Source organism: Schistocerca serialis, chromosome 3 (genome assembly GCF_023864345.2).
Source record: "Schistocerca serialis cubense isolate TAMUIC-IGC-003099 chromosome 3, iqSchSeri2.2, whole genome shotgun sequence".
NCBI lineage: Eukaryota > Metazoa > Arthropoda > Insecta > Orthoptera > Acrididae > Schistocerca > Schistocerca serialis.
The window spans coordinates 836969575-836994852 of NC_064640.1; the positions used below are offsets into that span (position 1 = coordinate 836969575).

Sequence of the window (25278 nt, forward strand, 5' to 3'; positions counted from 1 at the left end):
TGGCCTGCCATGTACTCTAGATGCCATTTTAGCGGGTGACCCACGAGCAGCTGCTCGCGTTCTTCATTTTATCAACTTGACAATCCTCTCTAAGGACATTTGATTATGCTGTTTTTTTTATAATCCTATGCCTGTCAGTCTGTCTTTTATCGTGTTTTCCATTTCGTTGCTGTTTTAAACTTGTGACTCACGGTGCATTCCTAACGTAGTCTGGGCGCTAATGACCGTTGAAGTTGTGCGCCAAAAAAAAAAAAAAAAAAAAAAAAAAAACCCCAGCTTTACTTCTGCCAGTATCTCATCTCCTACCCTCCAAACTTTACAGAAGCTCTCCTGCGAACCCTGCAGAACTAGCATTCCTGAAAGAAAGGATATTGCAGAGACATGGCTTAGCCACAGCCTGGGGGATGTTTCCAGAATGAGATTTTCACTGTGCAGCGGAGCGTGCGCTGATATGAAACTTCCTGGCAGATTAAAACTGTGTGCCTGTGCCGGACTGAGACTCAAACTCGGGACCTTTGCCTTTCGCGGGCAAGAGCACTTGCCAGGAAGTTTCATATCAGTGCACACTCCGCTGCAGAGTGAAAATCTCATTCTGGAAACTCAGATTCCCGATCTGGTACAGGGCCAAAACATTCTGTGTATATGACTTTTGTGTTAGCAGAAGAGCCAACACTGCGTTACGAGTGGAGGCCAAAATGCACGCATTTTAGCTCAAGCAGGCTAGCGTGAGGAGGGAAGCACTACACTGACGTGAGGTCTGGAACATGACAAGGAATGAGAATTCAGAAAGTGGACGTAATTAGTTTGATACTTAACTTTAATCCATTAATGATGAACATTGCTCTTGATGGTACATGAATCACAATATTATCTATTCAGAATACGTAGCAATTATAGTAACTGAATATGGTGGCTTGCTAGGTCGTAGCAAATGGCGTAGCTGAAGGCTATGCTAAACTGTCGTCTCTGCAAATGAGAGTGTACGTAGACAGTGAACCACTGCTAGCAAAGTCGGCTGTACAACTGGGACGAGTGCTAGGGAGTCTCCCTAGACTAGACCTGCCGTGTGGCGGCGCTCGGTCTGCAATCACTGATTGTGGCGACACGCGGGTCCAACATATACTAACGGACTGCGGCCGATTTAAAGGCTACCACCTAGCAAGTGTGGTGAATTGGTGAGTGGACTTGCTCCTGATTGTTGCCAGCCTGGAATTTGTCCCAGCTACAAGGCTTCTCTTAATTGTTTTTGAACCACTGTAGGGCTGTGCCACCAAAGTGAAATTACACATTTGTCAAAACACATCATGTCATCCCACCTGTTATATTTGTTGACTTGATTGAATCCTTTCAGCCATTTTGCTGGGTTTTGACCAGTATCTCCAGAAAACAATGAAGGATGGCTGATGTGAAGCTGACTTATAGTTGTTTTGGAAACCATCTGTCTCCTGAATATACAGATCTTACAAATGATTTACTGTTTGTATTCTGGTTTCTATCTGTGCAGGTGATGTATTTTGTTTCACCTAATTGGAGCCATTGTTACGTAAATGTTTTGATGTACCTGGTGTCTCCATCACGCAATATCACATTGAAACCACAATCAAGTCCAGATCTGAAATACAACACTTATAACTGAAAGCATGTTTATTATTGACACCAACGTTCAGTCAAAACAGAAATGACATGCTGGACAGAGAGTGCAGCTATTTATTCAAAAACCGAATATCCCAGAATACTGGAATTTATATATAGATTGAATATTCCAAAATATATGAACACAGACATAAGATATTTCAAGATCTTTCCCCAAGGAATAAATACTACATAACAAATAATTGCTGGTGGTCAGGTTTGAACTGGCAAGTTGCAGCATGCCAATCATGACACCAGCCAACTGAGTGCTGCATGCATCACAGCTCACCACAATATGAAGAACTGACAGTTTAACTCGATTACCTTTTCTGTGCATTTTCCTCAAACTTTGTGATCAGTGGTCCTTGCAGTTGTGTTAAACAGACTGAATAAGCATACTGAGCTGTGGTAGAAATTCCTCAGTAACATTTCTTATTGTCATCTCTTTTCCTGAAGCTGGGTGGTTTAGTAACATAGTTGTTATCTAATATTATTAACCCAACACTTCAGAGACAAGCTTGAAATCTTTTCACATTTATTACTCTCAAAAAGCATTGTGATAATCAGATCCTTCTACTGGATTTATGTTTTATGCATAATAGTTCACACAACACAGGCCAGCATCTACACTTAGCGAATCATAACAGTGACAACATACTTAACGAACAGTTTCAACAGCAAACTTACCAGATGTGCCTCTACATATATTAGACTCACATAAACCATACTTCCTTGGTTACTAATTACTCACTTGGTGAGAAGACTTACAGAAACACTTGCCATGGAGATGTTCATGTGTTGGTGGCAAAACTCAAATTCTGACATGGAGATGTTGATGTGTTTATGACTAAACATAGACTGTTTTACAGACTGAATGACTTGCTGTCAATATTAATTTGACTACATCTCAAGAGTCACAGCAACACAGAGATGTTAACCTTGTGAGTGACTAAGGCAGACTGACTGAACCTTTGTCCAGGATTCTTACTTATAGAAAAGGATATGAATAATTACTGAATTTGTCTATTAATGCTTAATTTATGATGGAGAAAACTCCACAACTGGTGAATATAGAATTACAGTCAGTGAAGAAATAAGCTCATAGAAATACAACTGAAGAAAATTGTTCAACATGACAGAAGTGCAACCCTTCTGCAAATTTCTGCAGATTTCAATGCTGGCCCATCAACAAGTTTCAGCATGTGAATCATTCAACAAAACGTTATCTATATGGGCTTTTGGAGTAAAAGGCCCACTCGTGTACCCTTGATGACTGCACAACAGAAAGCTTTATGCCTCACCTGGGCCCATCAACACTGATATTGGACTGTTGGTGACTGGAAACATGTTGCCTGGTCCAACGAGTCTTGTTTCAAATTGTATCGAGTGGATGGACATGTATGGGCATGGAGACAACCTCATGAATCCATGGACCCTGCATGTCAGTAGGGACTGTTAAAGATGGCGGAGGCTCTTTAATGGTGTGTGGCATAGGCAGGTGGAGTGATATGGGGCCCTTGATACATCTAGATATGACTCTAATAGATGACACGTATGTAAGCATCCTTTATGATCACCTGCATCCTTTCATGTCCATTATGCATTCTGACAGACTTTTGCAATTCCAGCAAGACAATGCAACACCATACACATCCAGCATTGGTACAGAGTGGCTCCACAAACACTCTTCTGAGTTTAAACACTTCCGCTGGCCACCAAACTCCCCAGACATGAACAGTATTGATCATATCTGGGATGCCTTGCAAGGTGCTGTTCAGAAGAGATCTCCATCCCCTCATACTAATGGATTTATGGACAGCCCTGCAGGGTTCATGGTGTCAATTCCCTCCAGCCCTACTTCAGACAATAGTTGAGTCCGTGAAACACCACGTTGCAGGACTTCTGTGTGCTTGTGGGTGCTGTACACGATATTAGGCAGGTGTACCAGTTTCTTTGACTCTTCAGTGTAATACCAACTACAATAGGAGAAAATTTTCAATGCTGCCTGAAAGCTGTGTTGCAAAGTACCTTTATTTACTTATTTTTAGAAGAATCCTGTAGTTGTGGGGAGAGGGCCTGCAGGTCGGTAGTTTGCCCTCCTGCCCCCCCCCCCCCCTCCCCCCCCCCTCCCCCCCGCCCCTCTCTCCCTGTATTCACCTCTGCTGGGGCCTATGCCTTTCACAATGAAGTGCTTTACCAGTCCAAGTACATCTGCATCAACAACCACAGCAAAATCTGTGGATGGTCTTATTTGAGTCAAACCTGGTTAGATTTAATAATAACTAGGGATTTTTAATGTTTTCTAATAAAATGTTGTGTAAACCTGGTTAGATTTAATAATAACTAGGGATTTTTAATGTTTTCTAATAAAATGTTGTGTAAACCTGGTTAGATTTAATAATAACTAGGGATTTTTAATGTTTTCTAATAAAATGTTGTAATGGCTTGATGTTGAGAGGGGTTGAAGTCTAATCTTCCTTCCTAGTTTTTTTCTCTGTAAATTCCTCCATTTGGCTCATACGCAGTATGTCAGTTCTACATCACATCTCCTCCTAATGTTGTAACTAGGCAGCTTGAATCAGACTGCAGGATAGGATACAGTTACTGCATAAAATATTCATAGCTGCTCAAAGGTGACTGCGTACACTGCTGAAGCAATGTAATGCATAAACAGACGAGTCAGTTAGTGGTAGGTCTCATATTGGAGACCTCTATGACAATGTGTAGCTGAGCCACAGTATTTCTCTTCCGAATATGAAATATTACATGTGTGAACATAATAAGAATGTTTATTATGCCTGCTGCTTCTGTTATACTGTCTAGTTGTTTTTCTTTTTTATTTATTCTACTAACTGAGTGCCCAGCATTGCCCAGGCATGTATTTATTCCAGTCTTCTACAATCTGTTCCTCCCCTCTCTGTCGATTTTCTCCTTCATCCTCTGACCATCTCCTCCTCCCTCCTCTAATTTCATCTTTTCTTACCCCCATCTCTTTGTTCATAACCTCCTCTCCCCTCTCTCTGTCCATCTCCTCCTTCCCCCTCTCTCTGTCTATCTCCTCCTCCCCCTCACTCTGTTAATCTCCTCCATTTCCTTTCTCTGTCCATCTCCTTCTTTCCCCTCTCTCTGCCTCTCCATCTCCTCCTTCTCTCTCCAAATTCCATGCTCACCCCAATAGGAGGCTGGTGCTTCTTACCCCAACAGTGTTTATTTCCGGATTGTACCTAATATTTGTACCAAATTTGGTTGAAATCGTTCCAGGGGATTATAATGAACTTTTTACCATGGCTTTGCCAATGAAAACACATCTCAAATATATTTAATGTGTATTTAACAAATCTGTATACATATTCCTCCTATATCTCTAGCGAATTTCACGCTGCAGATTCATTTTCAGGCAGCTTGATGTTTATGATGTCATATCTCCTGAACTATGTGCTTTACAGTTATATAATTTTGCAGGTAGATCCACTGGTATATGTTGCTACTGTCTGAAAAATGTGTTTTGAATAGAGTTAGTAGTATAGAAGTAATAAATTAAAAGTCATACATGAAGCTGCAGTTTTTCACACATTTCAGTATTTGATGTCATATCTCCTGAACTGTGTCTCATAGAATGATATATTTTTGCAGCTCTACTCAGTGGCATATGGGGATACTGTCTGCAAAAAGTGTTGTGTATAGAGTTAGTAGCAATGAAGTAATAAATTTAAATGTCTTGCATGATGTGGCAGTTTTCACGCGTGCCAGTGTTTATGACACCATATCTCCTGAACTATGTGTTGCACAGTGATATATATTTTTTTGGTACATTCAGTGGTACATATGAGTACTCTCTGCGAAATGAGTAAATAAGTAATAAATTAAAACATCATGGTTCATGTGGCAGTTTTACTGCATGAACGGGGTAGTAATGTTATGTGTGTGAAATCTTATGGAACTTAACTGCTAAGGTCATCAGTCCCTAAGCTTACACACTACTTTACCTAAATTATCCTAAGGACAAACACGCACAACCATGCCTGAGGGAGGACTTGAACCTCTGCCGGGACCAGCCACACAGTCCATGATTGCAGCGCCTCAGACCGCTCGGCTAATCCCGCACGGCGAAAATGTAGTAAGCAATAAACATTTTTCCTTTCATCATTCTGTGGGGATCATCAGCAAGAAAAAGTTTCATAAAGGTTTGAAATTATGTGTAAAGTTTGTTGCAAGTCTCTAAGTGTTCTCATTCTCAGATACTGGATTACTAAAGTATGAATATTTGGGTGTCATGGGCTACACTGCTTTTTCACTTCCACCGCCACCCCTATACCTTTGATAGGTAAGTGCTTCTTACCCCCACAGTGATGATTTGCGGACAGTAAATGATATGCCACCAACCATGTGTGGTTGAATCTGGTCCAGTGGTTTAGGAGCTGATGTGGGATACACATACATCCATTTTTATAATATATATTGATTAAATTTATGAATATTAGACACAGTGTAGCTATAGGCAAATCAGTCAGCAATGCTATTAATAAGTAATTAAAGTATTGAAGTACATGCTTGTCTCGGTAAAGCTAATTTTATCATTTGGATTTTTACTAACATCATGTTTCTCCCACAGATACACAACATCATTTCAGAATCGCCCAGAGAGGCCTCAGAATGCTGGACTGGAGAAAATTCAGGAAATTCAGACACTCAGGAGAGAAAAGCCAACATACGTTACCATTCGTAGAGAAAGGTTTGTAAAAGTGTTTTTCAAAGAGTCCTTGTCATACAAATGTTTGAAGTTACAGTCGACCAGACATATATTTCTTGTGGCTTAAAATAGGAAAATGTTAATAAAATTTTCTCAGGCTTCCAGCAGCATCAGGTGGTTAAACTCCCACGAGCTTTCGACCTAGCTCACCTCAGTCATCAAAACTAACCATTATAACTCCTTGACTAAGACCCAGTTGTTTAATTCTGTTGATAAAATAGTTGGTGTTCTTGATGTGAGGAGATATAATGATGTGGTCTCCCTGTTTACATGTGTTCCAGCCAAAGACTGTATAGATCTCCTCTCCCAGTTATTTGATAGCACAATTGTGGGACTGTTTAAGCACACCTTGACATCGTCATATTTCCTACATGGCAGCCAGTATTTTGGCCAATTGGATGGCGTGGCTATTGGAAGCCCATTAGCTCCATCCATAGCCAACTTTTTTATGGAAAAATTTGAAGACATTGCCTTGGACATGGCTCCAGCTAAGCCAAGTTGCTTTTATCATTACGTCAATGGCACTTTTATCATCTGGCTCAATGGTCATGAAAAACTGGGAGAATTCTTAGAACACCTGAACAGCATTCACGGCCACATCAAGTTTACGATGAAAGTCGAGAAAAATGGTGCACTACCCTTCCTTGACGTCCTCATTCGACAGAAAACCAATGTGCACCGCAGCCACAGTGTCTACAGGAAACCAACAAACACATATCGGTATGTGCACCCTCTCAGCCACCACCATCCAGCACAAAAACGTGGTGTTCTGAATACCCTCGTCCATCATGCTTAAGTCGTCTCAGACACTGAAAGTCTGCCACTAGAACTGAGCCACCTCCAAAAAGTCTTCTGGGAAAACGGGTACAGCCACCGACAGGTATCACAGGCTATATCTGGTGTGACACGCAAGAAACACATCAACAGAGAAGAGAACACCACCGATGAAGAAAGCAAGAAACTTGTGTTTGTGCCTTTCTGTGGTACTATGTTAGGGAAGGTTAGCCGGCTCCTGAAGAGATATAACATTTCATCGGTGTTGAGGCCTGCAGCAAAAATTTGACAGCTCATGAGGCCTGTGAAGGACTATCTAGAGCTTAGAATGTCTGGAGTTTACAAGATACCATGTCAGTGTGGCTGTTACTATGTTGACCAGACAGGACGCACTGTGGAGCAATGTCAGATGGAACACGAGAGGTGCTTACACCTAAGCTATCCACAAAAATCAGCTGTTGCGGAACATGCCTTAGAAAATGGACACCAAATTCTTTTCAACGAAACATCTGTTGTTATGAGGACGAAGGTATTTTGGGATAGCATCATAAAAGAAGCTATTGAAATAAAAACCTCTGAAAACACCATCAAAAAGGTCGGCAGTTAGCAGCTCAGAACAGCCTGGGACCCAGCCATCGCAAGGTTAAAACAGCCGCGATGGACGCGGGATGAAAACATTACCATATATGGCGAGGAAGAGAGCACTAGTGACATCACAGCCAGATGCATGGCTATATAATGAGACGGCCACAGCAACACAGCAGTCATTCTTACCACTTCTCAATGACTGCGGAGAGCTCGGTAGAAAGCTTGCAGGATTTTAACTACCTGACACCGCTGGAACCCAAGAAAATTTTTAAAGTCATATCTCCATTAAACCATGCATTCATACAATAGGAAAATGTATTTAAATTGGTATTTATAATTTGAATCTATCTGTTTCAAAAGTTTATATCCATCTTTAGGAGACTAGATTAAATTTAAAATTTCTTGACTAATTAAAACTGTGTATTGGATTGGGACAGGAACTTGGCCCTTGCCTTTCGTGGGCAGTACTCTTAGTAGCTGAGCTAGCTCACAACTACTCCCAGTGAAATTTTTCTGTCTTTATTTATTTCTGATGGTAATGTCAGGCTTTCATTAGATCACAGTTTCCATAAACCCTTTGCTCTAACTTTAGGTGTAATCTGAAAATATATTACCTACACTTTTTTCAGGAAAGCACTAGTGTAGTGTTTGGTGGGTAAATTCATATAGCCTGTTTGGGGCATTCAGCAGGAAAAGAGAAAACATAATGGAACATCTTCAAATTCAGTTTGCTTCCAGCAATGAACTTTCCTAGCCAGAATACAGGAAAGCAGTTGTGCAACAATATACACTGATAAGCCAAAATATTATGACCACTGCCCACTGTGATGTTGAATGCCACCTGATGGCATTGCAGGCACATAATGTGGTAGCAACGATATCTAAGCAGAGAAAACATGGATAGGGGATCACTCTAACAAAGATGTGGGTTGCAAGTGGGAAGGTCCATTGAGATAAGCAACTCTGATACAGGGCAGATTATTATTATGCAGAGCCTGTGAGTCAGTATCTTGAAAATGGCAAAACTGGTCATATGTTCACATCCTACTGGCATAAATATAAATATGGTAAGAGGTAGAAGGACAATGAAACTACCACTAGATGCTAAATGGTCAGATGTCCACGACCCTTCACAGAATGTGGGGTTCAGAGCCTTGTCTGCTCTGTAAAGTAGGATAGGTGGTGATCTGCAGCATCTCTGCTGAAAGAGGACAATTCTGGTGCAAATGTTGTGGAGCACGCCATTCATTGTTCATTGTTGAACATGGTGCTCCACAGTAGACCACCCCTCTGTGTTCACATGTTGACCCAACAACTTCACTAGTCATGAATGCAGTGGGCATGGGGCCATTGAGATAGACCATCAATCAATGAAAATGTGTTGACTCTTTGAGTGAATCACATTTGTGCTACACCAGGTTGATGGCCATCTTCACAAAAGTCATCATTGAGGTCAACGGCAGCTCAAAACATGCAGCACAACATGGATGCAGCCTGGTGGGAGCAGTATTATGCTATGACAGACTATCTCCTGTGCTTGAATGAGACATGTGGTAGTAATTGAATATGCATTGACAGCTGTGAACCATCTGCGTCCCTTCATGCTTGATGTCTTCCCCGACGGCGATGTCATCTTTCAGCAGTATAATTGTCCATGTCTCAGAGCCAGAACTTTGCTACAACAGTTTGAGGATCATTATAGTGAACTGACATAGATGTCTCGGGGAACAAATTAGCCTCATGTAAATCCTATGGAACCAGCTGGGTCGCTATCAGTTGCCATTACCATATATGCAAATCAGCGGCCCTTTATTTATGTGAATTATATATGACCAGTGCATAGACATCTAATGCCATATGCCTCCACATACCTACCAGCAAAATTTTGGATCCCTGATATGCAGAATCAGTGGTGTGTTTCATTCCAAAGATGGACAAATAAGTTATTAAGGAGGTGGTCATAAAGTTTTCTCTCATCAGTGTATATTTTTGTGAATGCCTTGTTTGTAGACGGGCTTGCTGTGAAAGTGTCTACTAGCAGGCTAGGAGGTGACTGCTGACACTTATTTTGGCACTGGAAGATATTAAGACAAAAATTGTGAAAACTGATACACAAGAAATTTAGAGTTATTAGTCTATTTGCATCATTCATACAACTCGTGAAGAACTATAAATGGCAGGATAAGATGAATATAATGCTGTTGTACAGGCAATCATATCCCTTTTGGATGACTTCTTTCCACAAATGTATGCAATATACAATTAAAGTAGTGATACAAGCAAGCAGAAGTTGTATCAAACATAATGGCATGATTGAGACTGGAGCACCATGTGGCATCCATTCCCTGTCACTCTTTTTCATGCAGTTTGATTTCACTCAACCAGTAGTTCCCTCACTCATCATCACACAGAAGAGCATTCACTGACTGTGACCCAATATGTTCACAGCTCTTCCACATTGCTAAAGAAAAAATTGGTGGTTGGGTACATCTCAACATAGTATGGGACGTAGTGATGAGTAAAGAAAATGCATCATCCCTGCACGCCCTTCGACTTCACAGTATACATGAGACTGAGTGCAAACAAGTTCGATTTGTGTGGCTGTACACCAAATGTATGTAGTTGTGTTGTTAGGGGAAACAGACTTCCCTCTCTCCCACACTGCAGCTGAATGAATTTTACATACATTGACCATATGTCTGCAGTCCTCTAGTTGAGAGCCATATGCAGCACCTCATTACAGAAAATGCCATAAGGTCTTAAGTGATAATTACAGACACTATAAATATGAACTATACTGATAGGATACATAACTCTCAGAATATAATTAAATGAGTAGCGGATAAGATGGGAACAGTATTGAGGAAACAAAAGAAATGGCCATATACAAATTAAATGAAATGGGAAAACGAATGTAATTGACATTGCAAAAATATCTAAAATCTTCCATTATCATTTCTTATCAATTGATGGTAAACTGAATAGGAATTTCAGTAACACAGCTCAATAGCAGAGAAACTTAAGCAACAATTAATTCTTGCAATTTTAAGCCTTGTGTGACTATTATCAGACACCATATAAGATAACAATGGTTTGAGCGTCTTATGTTAGCAATGTCGATACTTTCAGAATATAATATTTGTAATAGATTTGATTCTTACAGGGGAAGTGTACCCTAGCTCAAATAGCTGAAACTGAATGAAAATTATTTTAAAATATGGAAATGTGTCTGTTCCATCACTCATAAAAATCATTTATGTATAAAACTTTCAATTTTTTTGCAGTCAGTATTTGAATGTTTATTACTCTAAAACCTACAAGTCACTGAAGAAACAATACTATGTAACAGTTATGACCAGCACATTCACAAGAGTCGTAAATGAGTCATTATTTGGTGAAAAACTAAACATTTGCTTGAAACAATGAATGTTGACATATACAGGCACTTACAATGTCATATTTCATATAAAAAAATAGAAGTTGTTGTGTTGCTCTTAATCATCATCAAAGTGCAAATATGGGTTAAAAATGAAGTAATTAAAGTATAGTGGAATGGAACAGTAACCACAGTTGACAAGGGCTACACGTGGACGTTCTGTATCATTTTTGATGTATCCACACTGCAGTTGTTCTGCATCAAAAGCTACCGTGATCACATTATCAAAGTATGCAGCAGCAATATTAACTCGATAACAAAGATTGGCTATGCATATGCTAGCACAGCTCTGTGTCTAGGTGCAGGAAGTTGGTTCTAGATAACAGTAAGGATGAGTGATGAAATATTGGTCATGTTATGTGACCTGCAGTTTGTCAATTTGGAATTGTGTAAAATCACAAGTGATCTAGCATAGAGCTTGTGCTGTCTAAAAAAATATACAGTCTGAGGTTCCCAGTTATTAAGTTGTCATTGGTGGCAACATCTTTAACATAACATACTTGTTGGGAAAATATTCATCAATCAGTCTGTAGTCTTTTGTCTCCTGATGATCGCGAAGTAATAGACCCTTCTCATCAACATTTTTACCAACAACAGAATATATAAAAGCTTTTAATAATGCTCTTTGGTCATTTTTCTACTTTTACTCCCTTCAGAATGGACGCTCTGTAGTCACAATGCTGCTTGTTTCTTTGAAACCTGCATATCAAGTAACCCCTTTGTTTCCTGCCAACAAATTTGCAGTGAAGCTTGTTTGCCAATCAACCATCCATGGATACACCCATATCTCTTGTGTAACTGTCTGTGGACCTATCAACAGACAGTACTACTGTTGTTGATTTCTTCTCTCTGTATGACAGAGCTGAAGAATATAAAAAAATTGGCTCTTGCTGACTATTCCATACAAGTTCTCCTTACTTACGTATTTGTCCTTAATAACCACAAAATATCCTGCTGTGTGCATCTTAATATGGTTTTCTTAGACCTCTTTGTGAACCATAACCATAGTGATTTGTCTGGCCAAATATTATATTCTTATTTAAAGCAAATGAGAAAATACAAATAAGCTGTAAAACTGCCAGAGAAATTACCATAGCCATTTCCAGAGACCATGCTTGAATGTACCAGTAGTGAACATTTGATCTGTTGTCTCGAACTCTGTTATTGTCCTCTGATATACTATTTTAAATATTTCAAATTTGATCTTTTGTTTCTCTTGAAATGAACTGAATCTTGTTTTTTGTACTTCACATAATTTGAAATTACTTTGATGTTGGATTCTGAACAACTGCAGCTATAAAAGGTCATTAGTTTCTTATAAATAATGTAATTGCTATCCTCATAAAGTTTGGTCAGCAATACCATGTAGCATAATTGTTCATAATATTTTAGGGGGTGAAGGTGCTTATTCATGTTGACTCATTCCTTCAGTTGCTGAATATGATATTTCAGAGCAATTGGACTTCTCATACATGTGTGTCTTTCCACTCTACCATCACACTTCATATAATACGCATTGAATGGCTCACCTTCAAGTCGAATTATATCTTCATTATGCAGTGTGTTAATCCAACATATCTTTTCATACAACAGCTTAACAATGTTCAAAATATTAAATGGCAACAATGTTCAAAATATTAAATGGTTTCTGTCTTACTGATGTTTGATGTTAATACTTGGATTCCTCTACTATGCACAACAATAGTCTCATTTGTACTGTATCAACACAGAGAAGCTAGTACAACGATCTTCAGATTTCTCTAGCAGCCACTCGTATCTACTGATCAGCCAGCACATCAACTGGAACTCACCACTGTGTTCCTTGAACCACTCCATCACACTCCTAGTTTTGTGATATAGTGCATTATGTTGTTGAAAAATGCCACTGCCATTGGGAAACATGATCGTCATGAAGGGGTGTAGGTGGTCTGCAACCAGTGTATGATGCTCCTTGCCTGTCATCTTGCCTTGCACAAGCTCCACTGGACCCATGGATGCCCATGTGAATGTTCTCCAGAGTATAATCGAGCCACCACCAGCTTGACTCCATCACGTGGTACAGGTGTCAAAGAGCTGTTCACGTGGAAGACAGTGAATTTGGGCCCTCCCATTGGCATGATGAAAAAGATATTGGGATTCATCAGACCATACAATACTCTTCCAAAGCACCAATCTCCAGTGCCAATGGCCACGTGCCCATTTCAATTGTGGTTGCTGTTGTCATGGTGTTAACATTGGCGCATGCATGGGTCGTCAGCTGCAGAAGCCCATTGTTAGGAGTGTTTGGTGCACTGTGTGTTCACACACATTTGTACTCTACTCACAATTAAAGTCTGATGTTATTTCTGCCACAGTTTGCCACCTGTCATGTTTTACAATCTGCCCAGCCTGTGATGTCTGACATCTGTAATGAGGAATGGCTGCCCAACCCCAAGACATCTGACTGTACTTTCAACTTGGTTTTGTCATGTAATGAAGACAGTCACCACAGCACTCCTCAAACACCCAACAAGTCATGCATTTTCCAAAATGCTTGTGTCAAGCCTCTGAGCCGTCACAATCTGCCATTGGTCAAACTCAGATAGATTGCATGCCTTCTCCATTCTACGCACAGACAGCATGCTCACTGATGCTACATGCACTGAATGTGTGTCTGACTAGAAGCCATCCCTCACTAGGTGATGCTGCTGTCACCTGGTTGGGTTTATATTGATAGTAGGTCAGTTTTCATAATGTTCTGGCTGATCAGAGTAGTTTTACAGATTAATGACGCTGATAGCTGTTCAAAGAGGTACAAGATAATATATTAAGTTCATTTCTGGTTGACTTTAGCCTTTGCCTTTGAACCTGGGGTACATTTCTCATTGGTTTTGTAAGAGCACAGAAGCAGAGTAAGTCAACTTTCAGCTCCCAGCACTGCACGTGCATCCCAAATCCACTTATCCTACACACACTGGTTGTTGGCCACAAATACAGCTGGCTGTGCAGAGTAAAAGTGGTTCTTTTCTGTAGGTTGGGGTTGTGTTGTCACCAGTAGCAGTTCTTTCATGCCTTGTTCAAGTCAATAGGCCACCAGGGCATTGCTCATTAGAGTGTATGTATGTATTGTGATATGAATAAAGTTATGTAAATGTAACTGGGCCATGGCTATGAGTACTGACCACCTGCTAACCCTGATGACCCCACAACCCAACACCGCTCATCCTGGACAAGATCCCTTATGAAATGTTGTCCGTAGTGGGCTCCTGGCTCCTCAGTTTTCCTTCAACCATCACCATTCCAGAGGAAAGAAGTAAACCTACAGTCCTCCATGGGCCATAACAATGACCCTGGAGTGACTCTGACAAAGTAACTGTAGCAAACTGTGAATACAAGGTGATGCACTCAATTTTATCATGTGTTATACCACATGCAGTTGGGCAGCTACTTATGAAAAGTTTAAACAGACACTTGTGCAATGCTACAAGGGGAAAACACACAAAAGTTTTACAGGAAGAAGCACCACTGCATGCAAATTTTGGATGGATAATGCATAAAGTATTTTGCAGATCACATTAGAAAAGTTAATGCTAACACTTATGAGCTCAGTGAGAATGATTTTCACAGTGAGATAAAACTCTTTGAAGCTCGACAGAGGACATTAGATACAATTTTTAATGGACTACAGGGTGAAGTCAGTTGAGCAGTAAGACTGACACACTGTGAAACATTTAAAGAAGCAATACAAATAGCAGTTTGCTTTGTTGAAGAGCTACGGAGACCTCAAATTGATTTCAGACTGTATCGTCTTATGTGTGAAGCTTACTCAGCAGCCAGTCATCATGAGAACAGTTGGCAAATCACAACTTCTCATAGGAAAAAAATTGGTCTTCTGTGTGGACACTGGAATGACACAACATGAAACCATAAGAAGAGGAATGGAAGCCAAAAGTGGAGAGCTTTGGGAGGAGTGCATTAAATGACAGAGGGACAGAAGGGTCACCACTACTGCTGCCTCCCAAAAAGCAGTAGTTACTGTGAGCTCCACTGATGACAGTTCCAATGGTCAGCTCATTAACACAATTTACTGTGGACAAAATGGCCATTTCCTAATTGACATAGAGCTCATATTTCTTTGATGTGGTGCCGTATAGTTAAGGAAGAAAGCTGGTAGCTGCCAAGCAGTGCAGTTACAGGGTTAAATGGTAACAGGGTGTACAATTATGGAGAAGGTGTGGTTATCTTTGTGATAGGCCAAGATGAATATTTGGCCAAAATGCAAGTGATAAGAAGCAGAGGAAAATGCTATGAAGGTATATTGGGGTTAGATTTCCTGGCAACTAACGACGCTCAGACCAATGTAACAGAAAGAACAATCCAGTTCAGTTATAACTGGAGTTGCGCTTTACCAAACTATAATTCAGCAGTTTAGGTACAATACATAAATGATGTAGTAATTGGTTAGATTACTGGTAGTATTGGTAGCATTGATAGGGAAAGAAACATAAATGGATGTGTAAAGCAGAAACTGGGAGCCAGCAACTTCTCTTTGTTTGTTTGTTTTGCATGTAATTAGAACCATGCATCACTCACTGTTAGTCCATTGTGTATTTTATGTCCTTACAGAATATAAACTACATTACAAAACAGAATAAAATAAAGACTGTAGTCTGTCGGTAAATTCTTTATTTATTATTGAAATAATAGTTTAGAAATTTACTTCCTAAAAATAATGTCATTTAAATGCAATCCAACATACCTATGACACTCATTTAAATGATGAAAAAAATTTTGCATGACAGCTTGGCATGTAGACACTGGGCTGGCTGCCACTTCAGTATGGATATTTTCTTTCTGTTGCTCCATAGAAGTCAGATTATTGACATACACTTTATATTTGACATATCCCTATCAGAAAAAATCCATGGGGCTCAAATCTCAATTGTGTGGGGGCCTAATTTATGTCACCTTTCCTGCAGATCAGTTTGCTAGGGAAAACTTCACAAACTCACAGTACGGATGCATTGGATGTGTGTACTGTGGCTCTTTCTTGCTGAAACTGTTCTTTGGCTATAACCAAGAAAGTTTTGCAATTAAGGCACCAAAAAGTCATTTAACATAGTCACATGACATTTCAAATTCACTGTAAGTGCACAACCGCACTCTTCCTCGAAAAAGTATGGGCCAACTATCCCTCAAGCCGACATTGCAGCCCATACAGTAACTTTAGTAAATGAAGAGGTCTGTCATGATTCTGTTTAGGGTTTGTTGCACTACAGTAATGGCAATTTTGCTTATTGATGTCAACATTCAGGTGAAACTAACCCTTGTCAGAAAACAAGGAGGACACTCAGTCACACCATTAACAAACTGCAGCCTATATCTGGCATCCTGAGGCTTTAATTCTTGTACAATTGGATTTTTTAAGGGTGCAGATTAAGGTCATTTTGCTGAATTGAGTGCAGTAATGATCTATGCACATTTAAAGAACTTTCACTCTTATAAGTGGAGAGGTTAGGATTTTCATGAACAGACTGATTTACACTCTCTATGGATTCAGCAGTTCTTGATGTCTTTGGTCATGTGGATTTTAATTTGACCAGTGTTTAACTGGTCTCCTCAAACGTTGTGATCCACTTCCTGATAAGGGGAACCCTTGGAGCTTCATTTACATTATGCAATCCATGATCACTGCAAAATTTCCTCAGTGCTACAGTCGCTGAATCACCATTTTTGTAAAATTCACACACACAAAATGTGCAGTCCACTCCCAAGAATCACCCCATATTAACTGAATTCCTAAAGGAGCTCTTGAAATATAAACTTCCTTTTGAGACAGCCTGAGAATAAAAATTAGTTGATTGTATAACTTCAGTACTTTTATGTAACCAAAGCAATTATTTTTGATGCAACTACAGTTTACATGCACAAACATAAAAAATGTATATAATTATTGTCGTTATTTTGTACCTAATAGAAAGTTCTTCATCATGATCAAAAGCAACAATTTCCTTGTATTGTTGATAAATATGAAAATTGTTTATGAATAATGGAAATATGTTTTACATAAGTTTGACAAAGTATTGAAGTGATGTTCAATATACTTTTCTTTTGCGGGTTTTTCTTAATTTTACCATTTTTTGAGGAAACTGCATTTCCTAGTGCTATATGATAAACCTGACCTTTTTTTAAAATTTTTATCACAGCATACCTCTGTTTCATGTCAGAGATCAACAGTTCTCTAATAAAACCTGAATTAAACACTGACAGTTCTAGTTTTGCTGTAACTACGGTTTATTTGTAAGTAACTTGTAGAACAAAACAATATTATGAAAAGAACTCACCACATAGCAGAGATGCTGAGTCGCAGACAGGCACAACAAAAAGACTCTCACAAAATGAGCTTTCGGCCAACAAGGCCCTTTCAACTGCCAGACACAGTGGTCATGTGTGTATGAGGTGCACTTGCATGTGCATGTGTGTGTGTGTGTCTGATGTCTTTTTTCTGCAAAGGCCTTGTTGGCTGAAAGCTCATTTTGTGACAGTCTTTTTGTTGTGCCTATCTGTGACTCAGCTTCTCTGTGCTATATGGTGGGTAACAACTATCCTGTTCACATTATTATTACATTCCATCCTGGATTTTCCATTATGTAGAACAAAAATATTTCTTAGGCTACACAGCCCTATATATGAGGTTCATTCAAATGAAACCTGGTCAGTGCGTGTACCTTTGCCTTAGACATAAGGTGGCACCATGTAACTGTGGGGATGGTGGCGCCATCTGTTGGTGGAGACACTGACGTGCTTGGACCATTTAATGTTGCGTAGAGCCAATCTGATTTCATGTCGAAGAGAAGGTGATCACACAAGTTATCACTGATTACTGAACATGCAGGCGATTAAGTAGGAAAAACGAGGAGTGATTCAATTTTTGGCATTGGAAGGAGTTGGAAGTGATGAAATGTATCGATGGATGAAGGCTGTGTATGGTGAGTACAGTCTGAGTTGTTTAAACGTTGTGGAATGGTGCAAATGATTCCTTGAGGGGCGCGAGCCACTGAAAGTCGATGCTCATCCTGGACAGGCTCATCATGTCCTCACACTGGAAATGGTTGTGGAGTGAATGCTTTAGTCTTGGACAACCGCAGAATCACCATGATGAGATACATCAGTTGCTGGATATTAGCATGGGCACCACCCACACCATAGTGCACCAACACTTGAACTTTTGAAAAATCTGTGCACAGTGGGTTCCCCACCAACTGACTGCCAAACAGCACAATACTCAAATGGCACTGTCTTTGAGTCATCTGCAATGTTATCATGAGGAGGAATACGGCTTTCTGTCGCATATTGTCACAGGTGACGAAACATGGTGTCACCATTTTGAACCAGAAAACAAGCATCAGAGCAAGCAAGGGAAACATGCCACTTGACCACCTCCAAAGAAATCAAAGGCTGTGCACACCAGTTCTGGTAGGTCACGATGTCCTCTTTTGACCACAAGGGTCTACTGCTTGTCGAATTCCTGGAACAGGGAACCACCATCAATGCCCCATGTTAGACGAGCCATCAAGTCAAAACACTGAGGAATGTTGTCCAATGCTGTTATCCTCCTGCACGATAATTCCCGCCCACACACGGCCAATGTGGTGAAGACGACATTGCAGCAGTTTTGGTGGGAAAAGCTGGAACATCCACCGTACAATCCCGACCTTTCACCGCGGGCTTTCATGTGTTTGGACCTCTAAAAAAAGCTATTTGCGGACATTGATTCGCAACGGATGATGAAGTGTGTGACTGGGTCCAGGCCTGGATCCGACAGCAGCCTACTAGCTTCTTCAAGGATGGAATTGATCGGCTACGGTCACAATGGGATAACTGCGCCAACAGTTTTAGAGACTATTTTTGAGTATGTGTGCTGTGTATAACTATATTTTTGAATTATTAAAATCATCACTGTTACTTTACACTAGTGACTGGGTTTAGAGACTATTTTTGAGTATGTGTGCTGTGTATAACTATATTTTTGAGTTAATAAAATCATCACTTTTGCTTTACACTAGTGACTGGGTTTAATTTGAATCCCCCTTATCTATCTCCACTCATTTTATAGATGGTTCACCACGTCTGGGTTCTAGGGGAATTTAATAAGAACCTATCCCATACGTAAACAAAGTGATTGGTATGAGGTAGCACCCAATAGGTATACATCACACCTAACTTACTGGTAATGCAAGTATGACCTTAGCTGATCAAGGCTACTAGGTGAACTGCCATAGTCTATGCTTACTTATGACAGTCTATGGTAGCCTACAGTTGTTTTACCGCTCTAGTCATTATGTTTATGGCTGCAAAGGGATTTCTATAGGTCAGACTCAAAGGAATGTTAGTGCCATTGAGGTAATGCACAAACTAAGTAGCAACACAGTTGTGTCATTCTTAGTCGACGTACATTTGACTGAACATGAGCGCATCCCCTGGTAACAGGAAAAGCCCTGTGTATTGATGTGAAAGTGTTGAAGTGCAAGGAAAGTAATTTGTTGTTAACAGAGCCACCAGTAAACAGTGACTTGCTAGGCCATAGGCAAGAACTGTAAATGTCACTAAAGAAAAACCAAGCTGAAACTACAAGTTCCAGTAAGCGCTGCCAATATGAGTAATGCAGAAGCATAACTACCACAATGAACTATTTTTACTGCTCAACCTGAAGGACCCCAGCAGTAGATTGACTAGGTGGTCCTTATATTTAAGTGAAAACCAATTCAAGGTAGTTCTACACAGCAATGTGGATGGCAAAAAAGAGAAATTAACGAATGTTCAAGAGGATGTCATGCAGTGTCAGTCCTGGAAACAAGATCCTAAATTTTAAGCTGTTGATTATATACGGTACTAGACCACTGCTGAGGTACCTCTGCAAGAAGTCCCAGAAACAGTCCCAGACCAACGTGCTGAGACTGTGGCACATGTGTTTGTTAAAGACTAGATTTTGATATATGGCTCACCTTCTTCTGTAATTAGTGACTAAGGTTCCAGTCTTATTTCCAAGTTACTACAGCAAGTATGAAGGTTATTGAAGACTTGACAAGCTAAGCTCATCCAGAGGGAAAGGGCCAAGTGGAAAAATTTCATCGATCCCTCATGAAAATGATAGTCACTATGTTGGCAGTAAGCACAATTCATGTGGTACCTTCATGCCAGACATGCTCAACATTAACAACATGGAGGTACACACTAGCATGTAAATCAGCCGTTAAGAAATTGTCTATATCAAGCAAATGACCTCACCATTTGACTTCGCACCATCACCGAGAGGCAACAGCAATCAACATGTCAGAGACTTAGCCAGAAAACTACATGAAGTATGGATGCATGTAAGCACTTGAAATCATAAGTCATTCTCCAGCTGTCTGCTCAGCATGACTACGGAGCTGTCATACCTAAATATTGTGTTGAAAACTTAGTTTATTGAATAATCCAGTACTGAAGAAAGGTAACATCAGGAAGTTTAAATTGCACATGAAAGAACCATATAAAGTCCGTGAAATCATCTCCCCAGTTACAGTAAAAGTCCAGTTGCGATTTCACTTTATTGCAATGCACATGAACCATGTAAAGCCATATAAGAGTAGGCCAGCTACTGAACCAGCTGATAAACCAGAACAACAGCCTTGAAGCAGATCCCAGAAGCAACTGAGACACCTGCAGAATGCACCAGATGGTGACCTTTTGGTGGGCCACTAACATCCAGATCCACTCTTTGACAATGATAAGCCAGGATGCCATCAAATGAGCCAGGATGCATGCATGAGCACCACTTTATTGTGGTATCTACGATACCTGAGACAGTGGACAGTGCTAAGCATGTGCTAATACATTGCGTACAGATAGTGCATGAGTGTCTTAAGTGTTTTCATCAATGGTAAGCAACAAGCTGACCACTGAGTCAATCATTAACATTGTCTTCTCCTTCAAAGAACTGTTCAAATTCCTTGACTGCATTATCTTCTGCTTAACGATAGCAATTGTATTCCTGTTACCAGTTGAGTGATGTTGATGCCATTATGATGAACAATGAATTAACTCTGTTTGTCACCATCCCCTTAAGCATCACTTTGAAGTTTACCATTGTTCACTTATTCAGTATTCTGGGTGCCATTTCGTATCTTTATTCAATAAAGGACTGAGGAAATAGCTTTATCACAAATTGCTTTACATGATTATGAACATTGTTACATTTCTATTTATTTTGGATGACACTTAAATATTCTAATCACTTTGAGACATAATGTATTATTCTTTAAGTGAAAATGTAAATAACATGAAGTTATTGCAGTCAGTAGCTCGATGAAACATTCAACTCAACAACTGACCTAACTTTCATGTACCACAAATCTAACTCTTTCTTTATCTAAAAAAATGCAGGGATCAGTCTTCTGGTAGCTGTAGAAAACTGTGAACTGTCAAGTGACTTTTTCCAGACACCCCAAATTTCCCAGTACACTTAATATACAGAAAGCAAATTATCCCTAACTCTGATTTCTACTGTATTCCACAACAATACTTATTTATTTCAGTCACTAAGTTCATTCAAGATTAGTTTAAGTGGAACAGATGAACTGTACAACCAAATAGTACAAGTGATAAACACTAATCATAATGATGTGAATTTATTTAATGGTTTTATCAGTATTGACAAGTATCGACAAGCTTTGCAGAGTCCCATTATATTTAAGCCTTCATTTGGGTTAACACCTCCTTCCTTAATCATTTTGTTATGTTAAATCACCTTTGGTTTCTTCTGGTTAAAGCAGTCAAGGTCCCCTATGCCTCCCAAGCTCAAACTTGTTCCTGCAGGTGACATTGTAGTTGACTTGTTACCTATTATGAATGAAGTGTAATGAGCCAGCTGCATAAGTGCACCACCCTTTGCCACAGCATTAGAATTAATACAGTAGAGAATTGTTCTTAACTAAATCAGTCTGGTAACTCATCTTTATTGGGGAAGGTGATGTAAGAGAACGGAAGTAGAGTACGTGGAGGCAGCACCCCTCCCCCATGATGAATGAGGTGTTGAACTCTGAAAAATGATAAGACACTAGTATCATGCATTTTACATGTTAACACATGATTTCCTTGTGAAAGCAATGAACTGTGATCATGTACTGAAATGTGACAGGGTGTTGTAGTAATTCTTTCATTGCTGCCCACAACTCTCCACTACTCTGAGACCTCTAAGTAAACTTTAATTGTGTAGTATGCTTTATTTATGAAGAATGTTTTAGCTGCCTTTTTAAACAGATTTATTTTAGTAATATTTTTCATTTCCTTTCACAATTTATTATACAATTCTGTTACCAGCTAGAAAATGCTGTTTTGCATTTTTGGTTTAGTTTTTCTGTGTAAATGTAAGTCCAAACTGGGTCTTCTTATCTGATTGTGCACATAACTGTTTTTGAAGTACTTAGTAATGTTTTCCCTGAGATGCATTACAGATTGATAGATGTACATCCTTGGTGCAGTAAGTATGCCAAATTCTTTAAATAGCTCATTATAAAGAGCTATTTAAAGAATTCGGCTACTGCTTCTAGTTCTTATTCTTATGATCCTTTCCACAGTTTAAGAACAGTGTCCATGTTATATGACATTGGTGCCCAGAAAAAAATCTCTTAGCTAAGAATTGAGTGCACATAGGCATAGTATGTCACCACAATACTAATGCTAAGAAACCTAAGATCATAATGTGCCAATGACATTCTTTTTGTCAGTATCTTGTGCTTGTTACAAAGACCATGGATTTATCATCTATGGTTGAAATGACAAGGTTGGTCCTCTCTTTATGCGTATGTGCATATTGTTTGTTTTCTTTAAGTTCAACATTAATTTATTACATATAGTCCAATTCTGAGAGTTTCATTTGCATTCTCTAACAGGAGGTCTGATGTCTTATCAATGACCATAATGTTGGTGTCATCTGCAAAGAGAACTTTTTCTCTGCTTTGCATACTGTGTGGAAAGTCACTAACATACACTATGTGATCAAAAGTGTCTGGACACCTGGCTGAAAATGACTTACAAGTTCGTGGCACCCTCCATCAGCAATGCTGGAATTCAGTCTGGTGTTGGCTCACACTTAGCCTTGATGACAGCTTCCACTCTTGCAAGCATACATTCAATCAGGTGCTGGAAGGCTTCTTGGGGAATGGCAGCCCATTCTTTATGGAGTGCCACACTAAGGAGAGGTATCGATGTCGGTTGGTGAGGCCTGGCATGAAGTCGGCGTTCCAAAACATTCCAAAGGTGTTCTATAGCATTCAGGTCAGGACTCTGTGTAGGCCAGTCCATTACAGGGATGTTATTGTCATGTAACCACTCCACCACGGGCCATGCATTATGAACTGGAGCTCAATCATGTTGAAAGATGCAGTCGCCACACCCGAAGTGCTCTTCAACAGGGGGAAGCAGAAGGTGCTTAAAACATCAATGTAGGCCTGTGCTGTGATAGTGCCATGCAAAACAACAAGGAGTGCAAGCCCCCTCCATGAAAATCATGATCACACCATAACACCAACATCTCCGAATTTTACTGTTGGCACTACACACGCTGGCATATGACTTTCACCCGGCATTCGCCATACTGTCACCCTGTCATTGGATCGCCACATTGTATACCATGATTCGTCACTCCACACAACATTTTTCCACTGTTCAATCATCCAATGTTTACGCTCCTTACACGAAGTGACACATTGTTTGTGATTTACTGGTGTGATGTGTGGCTTATGAGCAGCTGCTTGACCATGAAATCCAAGTTTTCTCACCTCCCACCTAACTGTCATAGCACTTGCAGTGGATCTATATGCAGTTTGGAATTCCTGTGTGATGGTCTGGATAAATGTCTGCCTATTACACATTACGACCCTCTTCAGCTGTTGGCGGTCTCTGTCAGTCAACAGATGAAGTCGGCCTGTACGCTTTTGTGCTGTACGGATCCATTCATGTTTCCGCTTCACTATCACATTAGAAACATTGGACCTAGGTATGCTTAGGAGTGTGAAAATCTCATGTATGGACGTATGACACAAGTGACACCCAATCACCTGACCACGATTGAAGTCCATGAGTTCTGTGGAGTGCCCCATTCTGCTCTGTCACGATGTCTAATGACTACTGAGGTCACTGATATGGAGTACCTGGCAGTCGGTGGCAGCACAATGCACCTAATATGAAAGACATGTTTTTGGTGGTGTCCAGATACTTTTGAACACATAGTGTATATACATTAAGAACAGCACTCGATAAAATATACAACTCTGAGGAACACCTATGTTTATATGCTTTTTGTAGACAATTACTTTACTAAAAAATTTGGTGTCAGCAGATATATGGACCATCTCCACCTTTTGCACTTTGTTTTCCCGTCTGCACCCCATTTCCCAGGTAAGATTGGAACCACTCATTCTGCTGTTCATGTTATACCTAGCACGTCTAGCTTCCTTAGTACTATTTTATGGTCAACAGAGTCAAAAGCCTTGAAACAGTCTACAAATATGCCTGTAGCACAGTCACTTTTGTCAAGAGCTTCAAGTACAATTTTTGTGAACTCACTAATGTGCAATATTGCACTTCTTCCACATCTGGAAACCAAACTATGATTAATTAAAAAGTTTGTATTTATTTATGTAATGTATTAGTCTCTCTTGCGATTATTTCAATTATTTTTGAGAATGAAGATAATAGTGAAACTGACCAGTAGTTTTCAGTGCTTTCCACACGACCTTCTTTAGTAATGGCACATCTCGTGCATACTTTAGGTACTCTGGGAAAATAATCTGAAGTAAGGGACTCATTTATTATGTTTGTTAATGGGGCTTGTATACTGTCTGTGCATGCCATCAGAACAGAGACAGTAACCTCATCTATGCCTATTGACTTCTTATTTTTGTTGTTGGATTGACTTCCTGACTTCAAGCTCTGTTGTGGGAAGCATCACTGTGCTTGCTGCATGAGTCACTGTGTGTGCTACATGTGTTTTAGGAAGATTTTGCTGCAGCTTCTCTGCGATACCAGAGAAATAATAATTTCCAAAATTTGCTAATTTCTAAGGGCATTCTGTTGT

At 39.9% G+C, this 25278-nt stretch overlaps 1 protein-coding gene across 1 annotated transcript in view; it reads left to right on the plus strand.

Annotated features, from left to right (window-relative positions):
• Nucleotides 1-25278, plus strand: part of LOC126470879 (serine-rich adhesin for platelets) — a 479197-nt gene that overhangs the window by 394927 nt on the left and 58992 nt on the right. Inside the window, exon 14 of the mRNA XM_050098901.1 lies at nt 6245-6364. Coding sequence (XP_049954858.1) covers nt 6245-6364 — 120 coding nt within the window. The remainder of the gene's footprint in view (nt 1-6244; nt 6365-25278) is intronic.